The sequence below is a fragment of the Vulpes lagopus genome, chromosome 4 (genome assembly GCF_018345385.1).
Source record: "Vulpes lagopus strain Blue_001 chromosome 4, ASM1834538v1, whole genome shotgun sequence".
Taxonomy (NCBI): Eukaryota; Metazoa; Chordata; class Mammalia; order Carnivora; family Canidae; genus Vulpes; species Vulpes lagopus.
The window spans coordinates 109,998,402-110,017,528 of NC_054827.1; the positions used below are offsets into that span (position 1 = coordinate 109,998,402).

The following is a 19,127-nucleotide window of genomic DNA, read 5'->3' on the forward strand; positions in this document are numbered from 1 at the left end:
GTCCTTCTCCGATTGACTTATTTCACTCAGCATAATACCCTCCAGTTCCATCCACGTCGAAGCAAATGGTGGGTATTTGTCATTTCCAATGCCTGAGTAATATTCCATTGTATACATAGACCACACCTTCTTTATCCATTCATCTTTCGATGGACACCGAGGCTCCTTCCACAGTTTGGCTATTGTGGACATTGCTGCTAGAAACATCGGGGTGCAGGTGTCCCAGTGTTTCATTGCATCTGCATCTTTGAGGTAAATCCCCAGCAGTGCATTTGCTGGGTCATAGGGCAGGTCTATTTTTAACTCTTTGAGGAACCTCCACACAGTTTTCCAGAGTGTCTGCACCAGACAGGGAGACAGAACATGAAGACTCCTAACTCTGGGAAACGAACTAGGGGTGATGGAAGGGGAGGAGGGCGGGGGGTGGGGGTGAATGGGTGATGGGCACTGAGGGGGGCACTTGACAGGATGAGCACTGGGTGTTATTCTGTATGTTGGCAAATTGAACACCAATAAGAAATAAATTTATTATTAAAAATAAAATAAAATAAAATAGATTAATGCCAGAAGAAAGAAGAAGAAGAAGAAGACGACAGTCTCCCTGGGGCTCCCATAATGCCTTGAACTCATTCCCATTTTTATGGTAAAAATCCTGCCCCTGTGGCTTCTATGGAGCTGTGGTTATACTTAGTTATTGGCATGTGCATTCAGAAGCCTGCTCCTCTCGTCATTTATCCCAGCAATGTCCAATTACACGTGGCCCTGCTAGACCTGAAATGGAGATGGAGCATTCACCTCAAAACTGTTTTCCAGAGAACAACAAAGATTCATTTCTGCAAAAAAGGAAATCCCACAGAAGTTTATCATTGGTTTACTTCTGGAAGTCTTCTATATGTCTGGAGCCAGGATAATGCCCTAAGGATGGAGGTGTTGCATATTTGGTGGCAGGTGGAGCAGGGCAGTGATTCTGTTGAAGAGTGTAGGCAGGTAGTTGGCATGAACAAGTACAGTTTACAGAAATGAACTTAAGCTAAAATATGATAGGCATTTATTGGGTTGTAATATTATTAATCATAAAAATATAATAATTGAAAATTTTAACAGAGAATTCATAGTAGAAGAAAACTTTGAAACTTTGCTTCCTCCCACATTTGCTGCTGGGGGGCATGTTTTCTTATTTAGTTGAGTAGAGTTGATGCACAATGTTACATTCGTTTCAGGTGTGTGACATAGTGATTGGACATCTCTGCATGTTATGAGGTGCACACCACTAGTGTAGCTGCCATCTGTAAGGTAGTGTGGTTGAAGAACAGTGTTCATGGGCACGATGAGGCTTTTGTTTTGTTTCTTTTGACTTTTTTCTCTTGTACTTAATTATGTTTGATGACTTCTGCAGTAGACTGAATCTGCTTTCTACATATCATTTATAAAAGCTAGGTTTTATTTTTTATTTTTTTGATTTGGCATCAGACACCAAAGAGTTATGGCCTATTTGTAACCTTGTGACATCACAAAATGATGGCCAGCGCTTCTGTTAAGAAGGCTCGCACAGCTCCCACCCATCCCATAAGGGACCTTGCAGCCATAATGAAATGTCAAATGAATGATTCTGATGGAAAAAAAAAAAATCCTCATAGAAACAATTCAGCAAAGATTGCATATTCCAAAGCATATTCTATAGCATTCCAGTATCCTGAGATCTTTTTTAAAGATCCTTTAAGATCTTTAAAGAAAAGGAGTGTAACGGTCATATAAATTCATGAAGCACTGTGTGCTAGTTTTTCTTCTAGGCTCATGGTGCATATTGGCGAATTGAAGAATCTGAAAAGCTCTGTAGCCATGAAAGCAGTTTCATTTTCTTTAACTCATCATGTTCCCAGTGCTGTGGCTGTGAATTTCCCTCCCCTTCACCTCCCTGTCCACACCCCAGCACTTAGTAACGTCCTACAGGATATATTTGGGGAAGATGATGCGGAAGAGAATCGTGTTTTCCCAGTTTGGGCACCTGGAATCTTGAGAATATCGTGAAGCAAGGGTCACTCAGTCTGGATTTCAGTAATAACTAGTATAGGGAGCATCTTTCACCCAGAAACTTACGAAAGTGATTAAAATAATTTGTTTACAATCACAGAGTCCTACCTAAATTCATGACTGTTTTTGTTCCTTTAACTAAGGTTCTGAAATTCCCCTTTTACCAGGGATGGCAGCGACATAGCTGACAGCCTGAAAGGGACATTTCCATACTTATCCTTGGCCATCTTTCCCAGGAGACCAGATGTCTACTCCTTCTACCAGGACTTTAATTACACTGATTTAATATTGACTTTTTCTTTTCATACATGAATTTCTTCCATGAGCTTCCCTCAGGAGGATATTTTTCTGTTCTGTAATGTTTTGATTTTTGCTGTATTTCAAATCATTTTTACATATGCTTAATTTCATTTAATTGTTGCCAGATAATGTAGTTTATACAATTTTTACTTCTTGGGGGAAAACTTAGGAGATTTTTAAAAAGCCTTGTATATGATTAATTTTTGTTACAGTTTCATGGATATCTGAGAAAAAATGTTTTCTGTAAAGACAAAGTTTGACATTTATCTATAAAAGCAATATTGTTCAAGCATTCTATATCATTGTTTTTGTGCGGCTGATTTATTCAACACTTTATTAGAGTCTCCCACTCTTTGTACCATTCCCCCCCTTTTGCCATTTCTATGTTGTATATTTCAATCTATGTTATTTGATTCTTAAGATTTATGGGTTTTATATATTCATTGTGAATCGTGCCCTTTATCAAAATAAGATTTTTAAATCCTATTTAATGTACTTGGTCTTAAATATGACTTTGTCATATATTACGATTGCTATGCCTATTTTAATTTATGTTTGCTTATCCTTTAAGTTTCAATATTTCTGTCCTAAAATATTTTAGTGGAGGCAAACAAAATAGATAATTTAGGAGTGCTTTTCATACACATTATCTTTCCTTTCTCTCAAAGTACTTCTTATATACAATATGCAATGTGATTTTAAAAAAACGAATCTGAATGTTTTCATCATTTAATAAGATTGTTTAATATATTTATACTTATAACAATTTTTTATGTTACTTCTGTCATTTTGATTTTATGCTATTTTCCATGCTTCTTTGCTTTTCTTTTCTTTCTGTCTCCCTTCCTACTTCCCTCCCTTCCTTACTTCCTCCCTCCCTCCTTTACTCCCTCCCTCACTTCCTTCCTTCCTCTCTCGCTTCCTTTCTTCCTCCTTCACGCTTCCTTTCTTCCTCCTTCACTTCTTTCCTCCCTCCCTCTGTTCCTTCCTCCCTTCCTTTGTTCCTTCCTTCTTCCTTCCTTCCTTCCTTCCTTCCTTCCTTCCTTCCTTCCTTCCTTTCTCTCTTTCTTATGCAACATGGACCAACCACATTTTCTTTGATTTTTTTTGCCCTTCCTGTTTATAAGTCTACTTGCATTTCCCTTTTTATTCTTAAAAAAAAAGTATTTGAGCCTATATTTCTCTATCAGTAATACCAGCTAACATTGTTTCCTATATGATAGGCACTTTTCACACACAGTATATGGCTAAATTATAGCAAGCACTGATTTGGGTGAGTATTTTTATATCCCTTTGAAAGATAAGAAAACTGAATCACAAAAAGGCTAAGTACAGAATTTACATACCTTTTCTAGAATCCACAGCCCAAATTTGAATCAAGGCAGTTTGACGCAAGAGCCTACCCTCTTAGTCATCTTGATATATTGCCTTTCTATTCTCAAAGATTATATAATATCACTATGTCTATGTAAATTTAAAAAGTTCTTGTTTTGTTTTACTTTATTCTTCTCCTGCACATCTTTTTTTAAAAAGATTTATTTATTTATTTAAGAGAGGGAGGGAGAGAGATTGAGAGAGAGAGAGAGAGAATATGAATGTGGCTCAGGGTGGGGCAGAGGGAAAAGGAGGGAGAAACTCAAGCAGACTCAGTGTTGAGCTCAGAGATCGATGCAGGGCTCCATCCTATGACTGTAAGATCAGAACCTAAGCAGAAACCAAGAGTCAGATTCCTAACAGATACTGTGCCACCCACGTATCCCTGCATCTCTCTCTCTTTTTAAAACTTTTAAAATTTAAATTCGATTTAATTAATGTACAGTGTATAATTAGTTTTAGAGGTAGAATTCATTGATTTATCAGTGCTCATTACATCACATGGCCTCCCTAATGCCCATCCCCAATTATCCCATCCTCCCCTCGCTCTCCCCTCCAACAACGCTGTGTGTTTCCTATAGTTAAGAGTCTTCTATGATTTGGCTCCCTCTGTTTTCATCTTATTTTATTTTTCCTTCCCTTCCCCTATGTTAATCTGTTTTGTTTCTTAAATTCCACATATGAGTGAAATCATACAGTATTTGTCTTTCTCTTGCTTACTTTTATTTAGTATAATACCCTCAAGTTCTATCCATGTCATTGCAAATGGCAGGGTTTCTTTTTATTGGCTGAGTAATATTCCAGTGTGTGTGTGTGTATGTGTGTGTGTGTGTGTGTGTGTGTGTGTGTACTACATCTTCTCTATCCATTTATCTATTGATGGACATCTGGGCTCTTTCCATAGTTTGGCTATTGTGGATGTTGCTGCTATAAACATTAGGGTGCAGGTGCCCCTTCAAATCACTGTATTTGTATCCTTTGGACAAATACCTAGTAGTGTAATTGCTGAGTTGTAGGGTAGCTCTATTTTTAACTTTTTAGGAACCTCCATACTGTTTTTCAGAATAGCTGCACCAGTTTGCATTCCCACCAGCAGTGTAAGAGGGTTCCCCTTTTCCCGCATTCTCACCATCTGTTGTCTTCTTTGTTGTTAATTTTAGACATTCTGACCGGTAACTGCACATTTCTTTTTAATTTCATTTTAGAACTGGATGACAATATTATGATTTGATAATCTTTATTTTTCTCCCTACATAAGTATTTTTTATAGTGGCACTATTATATTTCTATATTATATTTTTGTTATGTTCATATTATATTTAAATGTGCTTTATATACTATATTATTATTTTATATTTGTATATTTGTATTTTATGTTTGTATTATGTAGTAACCATGTTTTCAATAGTCATGTTGACTCAAACCTTGTTTAACTGGACTATCCGATTATATTGTTTCTTAGTTTGATTTTGGGGCAGCTGAAGTATGTCTTCAAGTTATTATTTTCAGTAAAAATAAGGTGGTGTGTTTTCTGAGCTCTTGCCAATCTGAGCATGTAGGCCACATGTGTTTGTGAGCAAACACTTGGCTAGTTCTAGGTTAACCAGTGAATCAAGGCAGTGATAGCAATGTTTTCTACTTTCAAACACTAAGAATACTCCTTTTTCTCTGGCATCTAGTATTGCAGAAGGAAGTATGACTCACATATGACTTTTTTGTGTGTACATATATGTATATGTGTAGGTTTATCTACACACACAAACACATATACTTACTTTTTAAAAATAATCCTAATTGTACATACAACCCCCTATTATGCTCAGTAAGGAACAGTGGTGCTGATTTTAGTTAGATTGGCAAACACACACTAGACTTTCCCAGGGAAAAATTTACTCATCCCCGAGAAAGGATATAGGGCAAGAAATCAGCAAAGGGCTTAGTGAAGATCTCTGGGCTCCCAGGCATGGATCCTTTTGCCCCAGTCACACTTGACTAAGGAAGTGAGTGATCATGAGAGATGAACCTAACCCTAGCCTAGGAAAGCCATTAGCCCTGGGTTTTCTTCTACTTTCATACCTAGCTGGTTACATAGGCCTTTTTCTTTCTTTCTTTTTTTAAAGATTTTATTTATTTATTCATGAGAGACACAGAGAGAGACAGAGAGAGGCAGTGAGAGGCAGAGACACAGACAGAGGGAGAAGCAGGGTCCATGCAGGGAACCTGACATGGGACTCGATCCCATGTTTCCAGGATCACGCCTTGGGCTAAAGGTGGCACTAAACTTCTGAGCCACCCAGGCTGCCCTACATAGGCCTTTTAATTAAGTGTGTTTGTGTATATATACTTAGTTAGTCACCTTATCTTCTCAGAGGTGTGAGACTACCCTCCAATCTCCCATGCAGTGAATCTCAATGATATCTGATACTCACTGCTCAATGAACAATCACAAGAATGAAGTACAAAGGTTTGGTTTGGTACATGGGTATCAGTTGAATTCTCCTCTTAAATACGGGATAGACACAGTCCTTCTAATTCTGTTACCTAGTATTGTGTCAAATGCTGATTCAGAAATATCACCAGAGCAACCTGTTTTTAAGACAGATGTTAATTTTTTTTCTTACCTTGGTGTGTTGGGCAGAACAATGCCCCTCCCCCCCACACACACACCAATGATGTTCATATCTTAATCCCTGGAACTTGTGAAGATATTCCTTTACATGGTACAAGAGATTTTGCAGATGTGATCAAGTTAAGGGTCTTGAGATGGAGAGGTTCTCCTGTTTGGAAATCACAAGATCCTTAAACAAGAAAGAATAAGACAGAAGAGTCAGGATCAGAGGAGGAGATGTAACTGTGGAAGCAGAGGTGGGATTGATGGGATTGCTGGCATTGGGGATGGAGGAAGGCACCATGAGGCAAGGAATGCAAGTGACTTCTAGGTGCTGGTAAAGGCAAGGGAATAAATTATCCTCTGGAGCCCCAAGAGGGAGTGCAGCTTTTCTAACACCTGGGCTTTTGCCCAGTAAGGCCCATTTTGGACTTTGGACCTCCAGAAACATAAGACAATTAATCTGTGTTGCCTCTGTCCACTAAATTTGTGGTAATTTGTTATAACAGTGAAAGTAAACTAATATACCTGCAAGGAAGAATGTAACAGAGACTTGATACTACCTCAAAGAGGGAAGGGAGAAGGTAAGATATTTATTAAATCTTTAAAGTCTTGTTTAAGAGAATGTATTTTTTTAATGTGGGGGCTTGATTAGCATTGGGTAAAGATGATGATACAGTGGTTTAAGATTGAGGGATACTCTAAGACAAAAATCTTGAGGAGAGGAGCTCTAAAGGTCTTGGATCAAAGAGTCAGTTGTAGCTTTCTGTTGAAGAGTTGATGAGATGTTCTTGGAACTAACAATAAATTTATTTGTGATTCATATTTTTCTAGGCAAGAGTTACCTAGACTAGTATAGTTATGTTGAGACAGACAGGGAATAATAAAGTCAGTAGGCTATGTGGGGGTAGATGATTTGGGGTTTCAATTGTAAAGAGTATATAACTCAGGGTCAAATTTTCAGATATCCCTGAGGCTAGAAGAAAGGTTACAGAGAATGATCTAGTAATATTTTCTTTCCTTGGATTTTTTTTCTTTCTCCTTGCAACTCAGATATTTTAATAGAGTACAAGTAGGTTTTAGTCTACTTTTACCCAATTGCTAGGATTTTTACTTAGTTTAGAAAATTCTTTTTCTTGTTTACTTGTATATTACTTTTCTGTTACTGCTGGAACAAATTATCACAAACTTAATGGCTCAAACAATAATCTTTTGTTTTGTTTTGTTTTATAGCTCTTTAAGTTAGAAGTTCAACATGGGTCATACTGGGACAAATTCAAGGTATTGGGGCCACATTCCTTCTGGAGACTATTGGAGAAGAATCCATTTTCTTGCCTTTTCCAGTTTTTAGAGGAAACCATGTTCCTTGGCTTTTGACTTGCTTCCTTCATCTTCAAAGCCAACAATGGCATCCTGAGTCCTTCTCATGCTACCATCTCTGGTTCTCTGCAGATGGGACAAGTTCCCTGCTTTTAAGCACTTGTGATTAGATTGGCCCCAGCTGAATAATGTGGTATAACTTCCCCATCTCAAGCTGACCTTAATCCTAAATATATCCACAAAGTCACTTTTGCCATTGAAGGTAACATATTTACGAGTTTGGAAGATTAGGGCATGGATCTTTGGGGGAGCCCTTAGTCTGCTGACCACTTTCATAGTAAGTCCTTTCTGCATGTAAGCACATCCTTTACTTTTTGAGGGCACTGCTCCCTTTTCAATGATATGTCTTATGAATATTTTATATATTTTTTTCATAGGATTCATGTTTATTTTATTTATCTAGGAGGCATGTTATTTGTCAAAAAAACAAGGTGGGCAGTTTCTCCTTGGCCATAATACCTTCTTGATTATGGTGAAAACTTTAGCTCCTCAGCAGGAAGGATAAGTTTAGTACACTAATGTTCTTGTGCTGGAGGGGGAAGCTTCTCTCTCTAGTTACTGAGGTGACTATGTCACTGTTGTCAGGGTGTGCAGTATGGGTGGGAGGAACTCTCTTAATCTCTTTTTCTGATCAATCCCACTGTTCAAACTAGAGAAAATATAGTTGGAGGTCTTAAAGATTGTTGAGTCTTAGTTTCAATGACTATCCCATTTCTGTATCTTTCTGTGCTTTAAATGAGTGAATGGGAAGGTAGGGTAGAAAAAATAATCACTACTAGTTCACTGTTCTCTTTACCTAGCATCCCACCTGGATCAGTGCTTTGTATTATCCTTTAATGTGCTTACAACACTCTTTTAATTTTTTTTTTATGATAGTCACACACACAGAGAGAGAGAGAGAGAGAGAGAGGCAGAGACACAGGCAGAGGGAGAAGCAGACTCCATGCACCGGGAGCCCGACGTGGGATTCGATCCCTGGGGCAAAGGCAGGCGCTAAACCGCTGCGCCACCCAGGGATCCCTGCTTACAACCCTCTTTATATTGCTTGGTTCTAAAGTGATACGTGCTGCTGAAGCTCTCTGTCTCATGTTCCCAAGTGTCCTGGTTGTGCTCTCTCTTCATGCCCACATCCTTTATATCCCTCTGTGATGGGAAACATGCTGTATGCCCTGCCTTCTTTGTTTCAGTGCCACTCGAAAACAGATATTCTATTGTGAAGATGTGCAAAAATTGTGTTTCCTGTTCAGCCTCCCTGAACTTCTCCTAGCAAATAGGAATAGCCCTGTTGTTAATCACTTAATGCCCAATATCAGGTACACTAGGTGAACAAAAGTATGCCTAACCTAGAAGGAGATAAATGAAGATAAGCTCTGTTGCTATTTTCTATTATTATTGTCAAAAGATTTCATGAATAATAATCACTTCTGTTTCATCTCTGCTCCAGACTCACCTTGATATCCTGGAAAAAAGTGTGAACCGCAAGGAAATCTACTTCCGCCAGGAGGTTCTCTGCCAGACGTTGGGAGGGAATTCGTGTCCATTGGTGACCATCACAGCCATGCCTGAGTCCAGTAGCTCTGACCATCTGGAGCAGTTCCGTGAGTAAAAAATGACAACGCTCTTTGAAGATTTGGTGGTCGTGGGGTGTCCTCACAGCCTTGGATGATCCCTGTCCTGTTGAAGTCAGAAGCTTCACAAAGGGTTGGGGAGTGGTCTGTCGTTTTAGAAACGTACTTCCCACTCTTGGTACAATGCAAAGGGTAAATATTAACATTGCCCTTTTGGAAAAGGGAGAAAAAATAAATTGCAAACTGTCAGGGAGAGGAAGACTTTTTGTAAATGAGAACAGTTTACTAGCGACAGTCACTTCCTCTCCTAAAACAGAACCAAGACTGGAGTCACATTTTTCAGTCAGGGCCTCTTCTGCCCATGCTCATTGCTGTTATACTGCTCCCAAGGTCAGACAAGGGCTGGAAAGGAAGAAAGTTGAGTTTTGGAGCCCTGGATGAAGAATCTGCTTGAGATTGAATACCATTTGGATTTGAAGGGCTGACAACGTGGAGGAGGCTCTAGCCAAGAACTGTCAAACCAAACACACACACACACACACACACACACACACACACACGTACCCCCGAAATCTTAGAGCCCTGAACATTAGTGTGACTTACCTGTAACCAATTAGCCTTTAAAGTTGACTTTTGACATATTTTAGGCAAAACTAAACAGAATGAAGGCTGTTTTGCAATACAGAGAAGTTTGTGAGATGAAAAAAAAGACTGGGGAGTAAAAATCTGGCTAATTTATCCCCAGAAGATGCAGCCATATCTGATGAAGTGCTAACCACTTTCAGGTGACTCTTTGGTGGATACAAAATGTAATTTCTCATACCCCATCAGCATCTGACAATGGATGCTTAACAACCTGGCTAATCAACAACTGATTATCCCATCTGAATTAATGAGGCCCTAAAATACTTTAATGAATAATAAGGGATTTTCCGAAAATTCTCTTACGTGTTTCATGAATTTAAGAGCAATTTCTTTAACAGTCACGGAGTCCTCTGCTTGCACATGAGCAGTTCTTGGAAGTTAGAGACGGCAATCCTTCCAGCACGACCTTCACTGGATGATTATTTATGTAAGAAAGTAGATCTGTGTAAGCCTGTGGTCTGAAGCTTTAGTTTCTAAATAGGAACTAGGAAAGAACCCAACATATAATTATGGGATGGAGCTGCCTCTGCTTTCACATTTTTGGGTACGCTGACACTGGTGCTTTTGTTGGTGTCATAACTAGAAAGATCATTCCTACTTTAAGGAGAGGACTTAAAACATGGTAAAGATCCTTAAATAATTTGGCACTCTGAAATAGTTCAGTTAATAAAAAAAGAAATCTTAGCATACCCTTATGTGAATCACAGGAGTCTGGTTTCTGTCTACTAACATAAGATTAGTAATCATAAATGTGTGCTCTTATGAGTTTTCTCTCTTAAACGTGTGCTGAGGGGTGCTTGGGTGGCTCAGTTGGTTGAACAGCTGGCTCTTGGTTTGGGTTCAGGTCATGATCTCAGGGTGCTGGGATGGAGCCCTGCATTGCGCTCCATGCTCAGCAGGGAGTCTGCTTGGGGATTCTCCATCTCCTTCTCCCTCTGCCCCTCCCCCCTTCTCTTTCTCCTTCTCTCTCTCTCTCTCTCTCTCTCTCAAATTAGTAGATAAATATTTTTCTAAAAGTACTGATATGTCAGCTGTTGTTTATCTCAAGAAGTTTGTGGGTTGCCTAGGTGGTTCAGTTGTTAAGCCTCTGCTTTTTGCTTAGGTCATGATCCCAGCATTCTGGGATGGAGCACTGTATTGGGCTTCCAGCCCAGCAGGAAATATGCTTCTCCCTCTCCCCTCCCCTTGCTGTGTTTTATCTCTCTCTCTCTCTCTCTCTCACTCCCTCTCTCTCTCTCTCTCAAATAAATAATTATAATATTTTTTTAAAAAGGAGGAATATCCTGGAAAGATGGGGGGAGGACCCAGATGATGGTGCCATGAATGCTGTTCATTCTCCTTGAGGCACAGTAGACTTGCAAGTGACAATCATTGAGCTGGACCCAGAGGAAATTGGAGCTCTGTGCCACAAAAGAGGATGAATGAGAGCCCTTCTTCATAGGTGTGCCAAATACACAATGGTACACGTCCCGTGCTTAGAAGGGCCGTGCACTTTGCTTCAATTCTTTAAAACTTTTTCCACAAGAAGCCCTACATTTTCATTTTGCAAAGGGCCCTGCAAGTTGTGTAATTGGAATTAATCTGAGGTCACACAGGTAAATATGACAAAGACTGGTGCCCTGACTGCACTACCCTCCTCCTCTGCCAAGTCATGCTTAGAGGAGTGGCAACTTACCTTGCTTGAACACTGAAAGTCTTATTTGTGTGCACCGTGCAGCTGCTCGGTATTGGTATCTTTCTTTGTAATGGTGACTGAAGTCATCCATTTTACAGTTGAGGTAAGTGGAAGCTCAGAGAATTAACTACCCTCCCTAGTTCGTGGTGGCTCCTGGTTGGTTTCTGATTTTGTTATTCTGATTTGAGAGTCCATACACACAAAGGATGTCCTAACACAGTCATTTGAACAGGTGTTCATATTCCGCTCAGAACCAGAACTTTCCTTCCTCCCTACTTCATATCCTGACATTATTAGAAGCCAGCTTCGTTGTTAATGTTGTTAAAGCAGTTCACACTAAGTTGACTACAAATAAACATATTATCCTCTTCCTGCTCACAGTGAATTTTATTTTTCCTTTCCTAACCCAGTGGAAACCTTTTCATGGAGGCTCTTTCTGATATTGTGACAGGAAGGCAGAGGGGAAGAGAAGATTCAGACCCCTCACATCCCAGTACAGAGCTGAGATTGAGTGGCTGGGCTGTAGGGCTGGGGACATAATCTCAGACTATAGGCTCTAGATACTGGGCTACAGAATAAACAACTTCCTCAGCAAGGTAATATACATATATCTAAACTTTTAGGATGGAAAAAAGTAGCAAATGAGCCAGGAGCTCAAGACTCTCCTGCAGGCAGGCCTCTCTCCTGGTGAGCTCCAATTGTCTCCCCGGCTTCCTCCCTCCCAGGATGAGGCCCTTGTCATTCTACAGTGTGTTTTGCTGTGATTTGGGTAGTTTCTGGTGCAGCAGCTGCCACTCAGACTTCATACAGAGCTATTTGTGCACCAAAAGACTTTCTTTCCATGGTGTAGGATTATCACTTCTTTCTGATTTTAGAAACCCAAGAAATAACAGCGTGGCTCTGGGACCCAGGGAGAAGACCCCTTGCTCAAGGCTGGTTCCCATAGAGGTTGGACTGAAAATCCCAGACCTAGGGGTTACTGAGGATAATTTATTGATTACTTTTATTCCTTCCTGGGACCTGGGCTCCAGAGAGTCTCCAAGAAGGATTAATTTGGCTTGCTTTATTTTTCAAAAGCATTTTTTTAAGCAGATATTTTCCTGGAAACATTTAGCTTTATTTTCTTGATAAATATATTTTCAGCTCAGTGGTAGCCCAGTTTCCCTGGTGCATCTTTTACGGCTGTCTGGAGAATTGAGGACCAGTGCCTCCTCTCTGTGCTCCCAGGGGAAAATACTCACTTCACACCTCAGAGCCAAAATGCTGGCAGAGCTCCAAGAGCAAAGTCACTCTCTGCCCTTTTCAGTGGGACAGTGAACAGGGAAGTTGTCTGAGAAATTGTCCCTGAGATCATTACGGAGGAGACAGGCTTGAAGTGAAATGGATGATAAAAGGAACCGTTACAAAAGGACTAACAGCTTATTCTAGCTTCAGGATCTTAGTGGATGAGGCCCTGGAGAATTACCAGGTCAAGGCCCTTTCTACCTGGTAGGATTCCAGATGTCAGAGGAGCCCTGGACATTTGGGATTTGTAGAGCAGAATGTTGAGTGAGGAGTAAACAGCATCCAAAAGAACACTGCAGAGGCTCCACCAGGTTGGAGCAGAGGGTATCACCTGAGCAGGTCTGGGGACAGGTTTGGCAGGTGAGATGGATCCAGGAAGTTGTTTTTAATGCTTTCTGAGACTAGGCTCCCTCTGCTAATGGTGTTCTGGCATAATTACACTTAGCATGGTTAGATCCTTCATACATTGTATATTAATAGGTACTTTGATTAACAGATGCTTTGAATATGCAACTTCAAAATAGAGAGTAGAGAAGTCATATTTTCTAAAGTTTATGTACTTTTCATGGATTGTATGTGTGTGTGTAGTCTTCTTTTTGGATTTGCACTGAAGGTCATTGCTTACTCAAATCCTAGTGGAAGTGAGTGAGAAACCCAGAGAGGAGAATGGTCCTGTGTCTCTGAGGCTCAGCCATTTCCCCAACCAGGCCTGCTTTCTGCTTCTTGCAGAAGGGCTGCCTCTATTGTCACAGACCTTCCTACGTTCATCATAATCTCTATTTTGCAAATGGCTGAGTTAAAGCTGGCTTTGGGTGAATAAGCTGCCGGAGGCCACCAGGGTGGTAAGTGGTGGCTCAGGGAGGAGACCCCAGGCCACTAGCCCACAGTTCCAAGGTGGCCCTGTCCTTCAGAATCTGCCCTCGGGTCGCCTGGGTGCCTTTGGCTCAGGTCAGGATCCCAGAGTCCTGGGACTGAGTCCTGCATCGGGCTCCTCGCAGGGAGCCTGCTTTTCCCTCTGCCTATGTATCTGCCCCTCTCTCAGTGAATTATTATTCTCAAGAATAATTAAAAGTGCAATCTTAAAAAAAAAAAAAGAATCTCTCGTACCTTGGAGATTCCTCAGAAAGGTGCACAAACAGGACACACTGATTCTTAAAGACTGCCATCATTTTGTTTACTTTTCCATTTTTCCACATTTCCCCCATGACCTCATTTTCTAAATTACCATTTCAACCCAGAGAAAGTTGGGTCCCTTTTTAATTTGGGGAGCTGTGTCTCTAGTTGGGGAGCTATGTCTCTGTGATGGATGCTTCATCTTTTTTCAGGAGCTTTATTGCCAAATTCCTCCTTCTTTTGGACATTGATGTATTCAGATTCTCTAACAATATTGTCTTGGGGCACCTGGATGGCTCAGTTGGTTGAGTGTCTGATTCTTGCTTTAGTCTCAGGTCTTGATCTCGGGCTTGTGGGACTGAGCCTGGTGTTGGGCTCCAAGCTCAGCAGGAAGTCTGCTTGAGATTCCTTCTCTCTCCCCTGGCCCTCCTTCCCCCTGCCCTCCCCCTCTTCCTTTCAAATCTCTCATCATCTCCCTCTGCCCCTACTTCTCTTATGCTCTCTCTCTAAAAAAAAAAAACCAAAAAAACAATCAAATCAAAAAACAAATAAGATTGTCTTGACTGTTCTCACAAGTTAGTTGAGAAGAATTTTCTGTGGGGAAAAATGGCATTCTCTTGTTAGAAACTCTCATTCTTGAAGCAACTCGTCACTGACTGACTCACTGACTCCTGAGAAGTCAGGAAACAACAAAGGTGGATGGGAGGGGGTGGACCTGCTATTTTTGCAACTGGAGACACCTCCACCCTACAGTTATAACCAAAAAGAGCAGAGCGTAACCTTTGTAGTCTCTGGAGGTGAGATCATCTCCCTCCACCGCCCCGGCCTCCTCTGGCTCACACACTGTTCTTTCCGGGGGGCCTGAAGTAGGGGAGGCCAGAAGCTGCATTTGTAGTCCTTAAAGAATACCTTTCTCTTTTTCTTTTTCTTAAAAATATTCTCACAAAAGCAATGTTCTATTCAGCCTGCCATTATGCTAAAAGCTTTTCCTTGGAAGACAATAGCTGTTCTCAGAAAAAAGATTTACACGGGGTCCCGAGGGTATAATGAGCTACCACATGGCACCTGCCTCGGGTTGGGAATTGTCACTTGTAAGTGGTTTTAAATTAGAACAGAGTGGAAAAATACACAGTTACAGAATTCCCCTTTTGGCTTCTTTGCAAATCATTTTGCATCCTCTCTGGCCTTTGTCTCTTTCCGAGACACCTAATCAGGTATGAAGAACAGAGCTTTCTGCTGAGGAGAGCAAGAAGGGACAGAAGTGGTCCAAGGAAACAGAAACTCAAGTGAAATGAAAACCTCTCCCTCCCAGAATTTTCTGTTTTTTTCTGTCCCATGCCCCCTAATTCCTACAAAGACATGTGGGGCCAAGTATTACTAAGAGATCATTGAATTTTAGACCTTAAAAATCCATAAAGACCATTGAGTCTAGATTTCTCATTTGCTAGTGAGGGACTGAAGCTCAGGACTTGGCCTGATCTATCTAAGGAAACTCGCTGGCTGATGACAGCAGACATGGCCTTAGGCCTTAGACTTCTCATCTCCTGGTGAAATCCTCTTCTCCTTTTCTGTAAAGAGTTGCTTCTGGCAAATAGTAGAACTGACAAATGAACTACAAGAACATAAAGACTTCTCTCTGTGGATATCTTTTAAAAAAAGGAGTTAGAAGAGGAAAAGTGAACTGGACCCTTCCCTTGTCTTGGGATTTCCATCTCTTCTGGCAACCAGGACTAAGAACGATGGAAGACGTTAGGAATATGAAGGTAAATATTATTTAATCCCTGTCATTGAGACTCTCATGATCTATGCTTGAGGTAGGGAAGGTGTGTGTGTATGGTGTGTGTAACTCATGTTAATGGGACGTTGTGATATACAACAAGTTACACCAGAAGAGGGGGATGAACATGGTTCATTGCAAGCAGACAAATTCTACCTGCATGGTGGAATCACAGAGGGACTTGCACCCACAAGAGTGGGCTGTATAAATCCCATGTGTATGGTGGTCTTATATTGACACCGCTATCAAAGAAACATCAGTCAGAAACCCCAAAACCATTTGAAAAACTATTTGTATCTCTCTTGAGAAGACATGATAGGGGAAATATTTAAAACATATCCAAACCACCTTAAATTTTTCCTCATCTTTCTTACTGATATCAAGCTGTACATCCAAAAATATCTCAGTAACCCCCCCTTTTCAATTCAAACCCTCAAAATTGTAGGACATTTTGACTGATTGAATATCTCCTTTATGCTTCCCATTTTTATCTTGACAGTCCAAGGAAAGGAAGGCTACAAATCCTTTCTCCTTCCAAGGCTGGTTGGAAGGAGTAGGAAAGAGTGTAAAACCTTACAGTTGAATAGCTTTGCTTATGCCCTACCACATGTAAGTACTTTGGTCTTACAAAGTTTTTACATATTATTTGGCCCTGATAGTTTCCTTGTAAGATGAAGAAAAGAATAATTATTATGCCCATTGTATAATGATAAAGCTGAGGTTCAGTGTCATTTGGTCTGTATCTTGAGAGCTTGTTTGGAGGTTCTAGCAGGGGAGCGCAGCTACTCATATACCCTTGACCGAAGAACGGTCCTCCTCTATGGGGATGGTCGTCCTCTTCGACCGAGCGCACAGCTTCGGGAGGGTCGCACATGGAGCTGTGAGGGAGGAAGGGGACACCCGCCTAGCTAGCCAGATCAGCCGAATCAACCCTGGCGATCAATGGGGTGACAGATGTCGCAGCCAGATCGCCCTCACATCCTGGTCTGTATCTTGAAGTCAGATTGCCACAGGCAGAGAAATGAGGGAGTTTCTTATTTATTTATTTATTTATCTATCTATTTATTTATTTATTTATGAAAATGTGTGTAGGGAGGAGGGGGCAGAGAGAGTCTCAAAAAGACTCCACACTGAGCACAGAGCTCAACATGGGGTTAGATCTCATGACCCTGAGATCAGGACCTGAACCGAAACCAAGAGTCAGAACTTAACCAACTGCACTACCTAGGACCCCTGCGGAGTGTCTTTTCAAGTAGAAAAAATAGCATTCGCAGAGGCAGGGAGGCCGGGACATGATGCTGTGAAAATCTCAGGGCACCAGGTCTACAGGACAATGGATTGATTATGGGATCAGATGATAGGTGAGAAAGGTAGTTAGGGCTGAGTGGTAAAGGCCCTTAATTTTCATGTTAGGAAGTGTGTCTGGAAGGCAATGATGGGCTAATAGGATATTACTAAAAGCGGAGAAATGACAAGATCAGATTCATTTTAGATGATAATTTTGTGGCAGTAATGTGGAGGGAAGTCAGAGTGAGGTGACATGGAATTCAGACTCCCTGGGGATGGGGGGCATTGGGCGGGTCTAATGTGGGCTCTGCTGTTTATTAGCTTTATGGCCTTGAAAAGGGTGCTCAAACACTCTATGCCTTGGTTTTCCCATTTATAAATTATAAGTAATTAACAGTACTTTCTTCATGGGGCAATCTGAAGATTATAAAGGGTTTAGAACAGTGCCTGGCACATAGTGCATACTCCAGAAATAATAGCAATTGTTAGTCCCCCAGATAGGTGATGAGGTTTCCAAGGAAGATAAGTCTAGAGAAATGGGAGGGAAGGGCCTAAATTTATAAGATATGTCTAAGTTAGAAGTGAGAGGTCTTGGTGATTGGTTGGGAGTAGGGATAAAGGGCACAGAGTTGAACTATTTCTACTCTGGGTATGGGTGCACAGTTTATTGCCAACAAAGGCACATGAGAGCAAGGCTGCCATGGAGGGATAATGAGTTAAGTTTTAAAATTTTTCACTTTCAGAGGCCTGCAAATTATGTAAGAACTTGGCTTAGAGGCACCTGGGTACCTCAGTGGTTGAGTGTCTGCCTTTGGCTTGGATTGTGGTCCTGGGGTCTTGGGATCGAGTCCCACATCAGGCTCCCTAGAGAGAGCCTACTTCTCCCTCTGCCTATGTCTCTGCCTCTCTCTCTCTGTGTCTCATGAATAAATAAATTAAATATCAAAAAAAAGGAACTTGGCTAAACATAATTTTAAAGCCAATATGCTGTAAAATATAATCTGTTTCAGAGGAACTAAAACAAATTTTGTATTACCTAAATAATTTTATCAGTTAGTAGGGATACTGAAAGTTGACTCTATGTGGTTACTATAGCAGAAACATGTAATACATCCCATCAAAATCCATCACAGAATATTCTATTCTATAAGTATACTCACAAGATAGAATTTATCTCTTTCAAGGGAATTAACTCTTTATGGAGTATTTACATATGACTAATTGTTCCATACACCAGCTCTGCGAGGTAAAGAAAACAAAGGATTGTATTTGTTATGTTTATTTTCAGATGATAAAATTGAGGCCCTAGAAAGTCATATGATGAGTGATAGAGCTCTGATTTATCCCCAAACTGTGTGAATCTTAATCCCTGTATTCTGCTACTTCATTCAGTTGTGTGATAATGGGAGAAAATCCTTTACTTTCAAGATAAAAGTCCTGATATGTAATAGTAATTGTTTGTATTACAACTCATATGGTTTAGGTGTTTCCAAATGTATGAGTACATATGTGGTCATATGAACATTAAGAACCCTTCTGGTTTGAGTAAAATCTCAATTTTGCTGCCTCTGCAAGACTCTGTCTTTCTCATCCATATCTTGCCCCTCAGTCACTCAGAATCCTTCAACTACACTAATTTTTCCATTCCTTGAACACAGCAACCTAACAGCCTCCCCTGGGCCTTTGTGTATGCTGTTCCCATTGAATAGAACATGTTTTCTCTATAGATTGACATCTTTGATTTCCTCTTGGTATGTATTATTTTTGTATTATCTGCCTTGTTGGATCACCATATTGAAAGTTACTCCTCCATTCAGAGCCCTTTTATCATGTGACCCAATCTGTTTTCTTCATGGCACTGTTGGCTCCATGAAAATACAGAATGTATGCTGTATTTTGTCACTATGGTTTCTCTAGGAACTTAGAGACCCTGCACAAAAAAGTTGCATACTAAATATTTATTGAACAAATCAATAAAATCCTGGCATTGTTACCACCCACAATGTAGGGTCTTTAAACTCTCTTGAGAAGTTACCTCTTTCCTAGCTGTTTGTTGGAGATACACAAGGGTAGTCTCAAATTTGC

At 40.6% G+C, this 19,127-nt stretch overlaps 1 protein-coding gene across 3 annotated transcripts in view; it reads left to right on the top strand.

The window, feature by feature from the left end:
* The window catches only part of AGBL1 (AGBL carboxypeptidase 1), a 716,025-nt gene that overhangs the window by 182,193 nt on the left and 514,705 nt on the right, over positions 1-19,127 (top strand). For all 3 annotated transcript variants that reach the window (XM_041753742.1, XM_041753740.1, XM_041753741.1), the window contains exon 17: positions 9,138-9,291. In XM_041753742.1, coding sequence (XP_041609676.1) covers positions 9,138-9,291 — 154 coding nt within the window. The remainder of the gene's footprint in view (positions 1-9,137; positions 9,292-19,127) is intronic.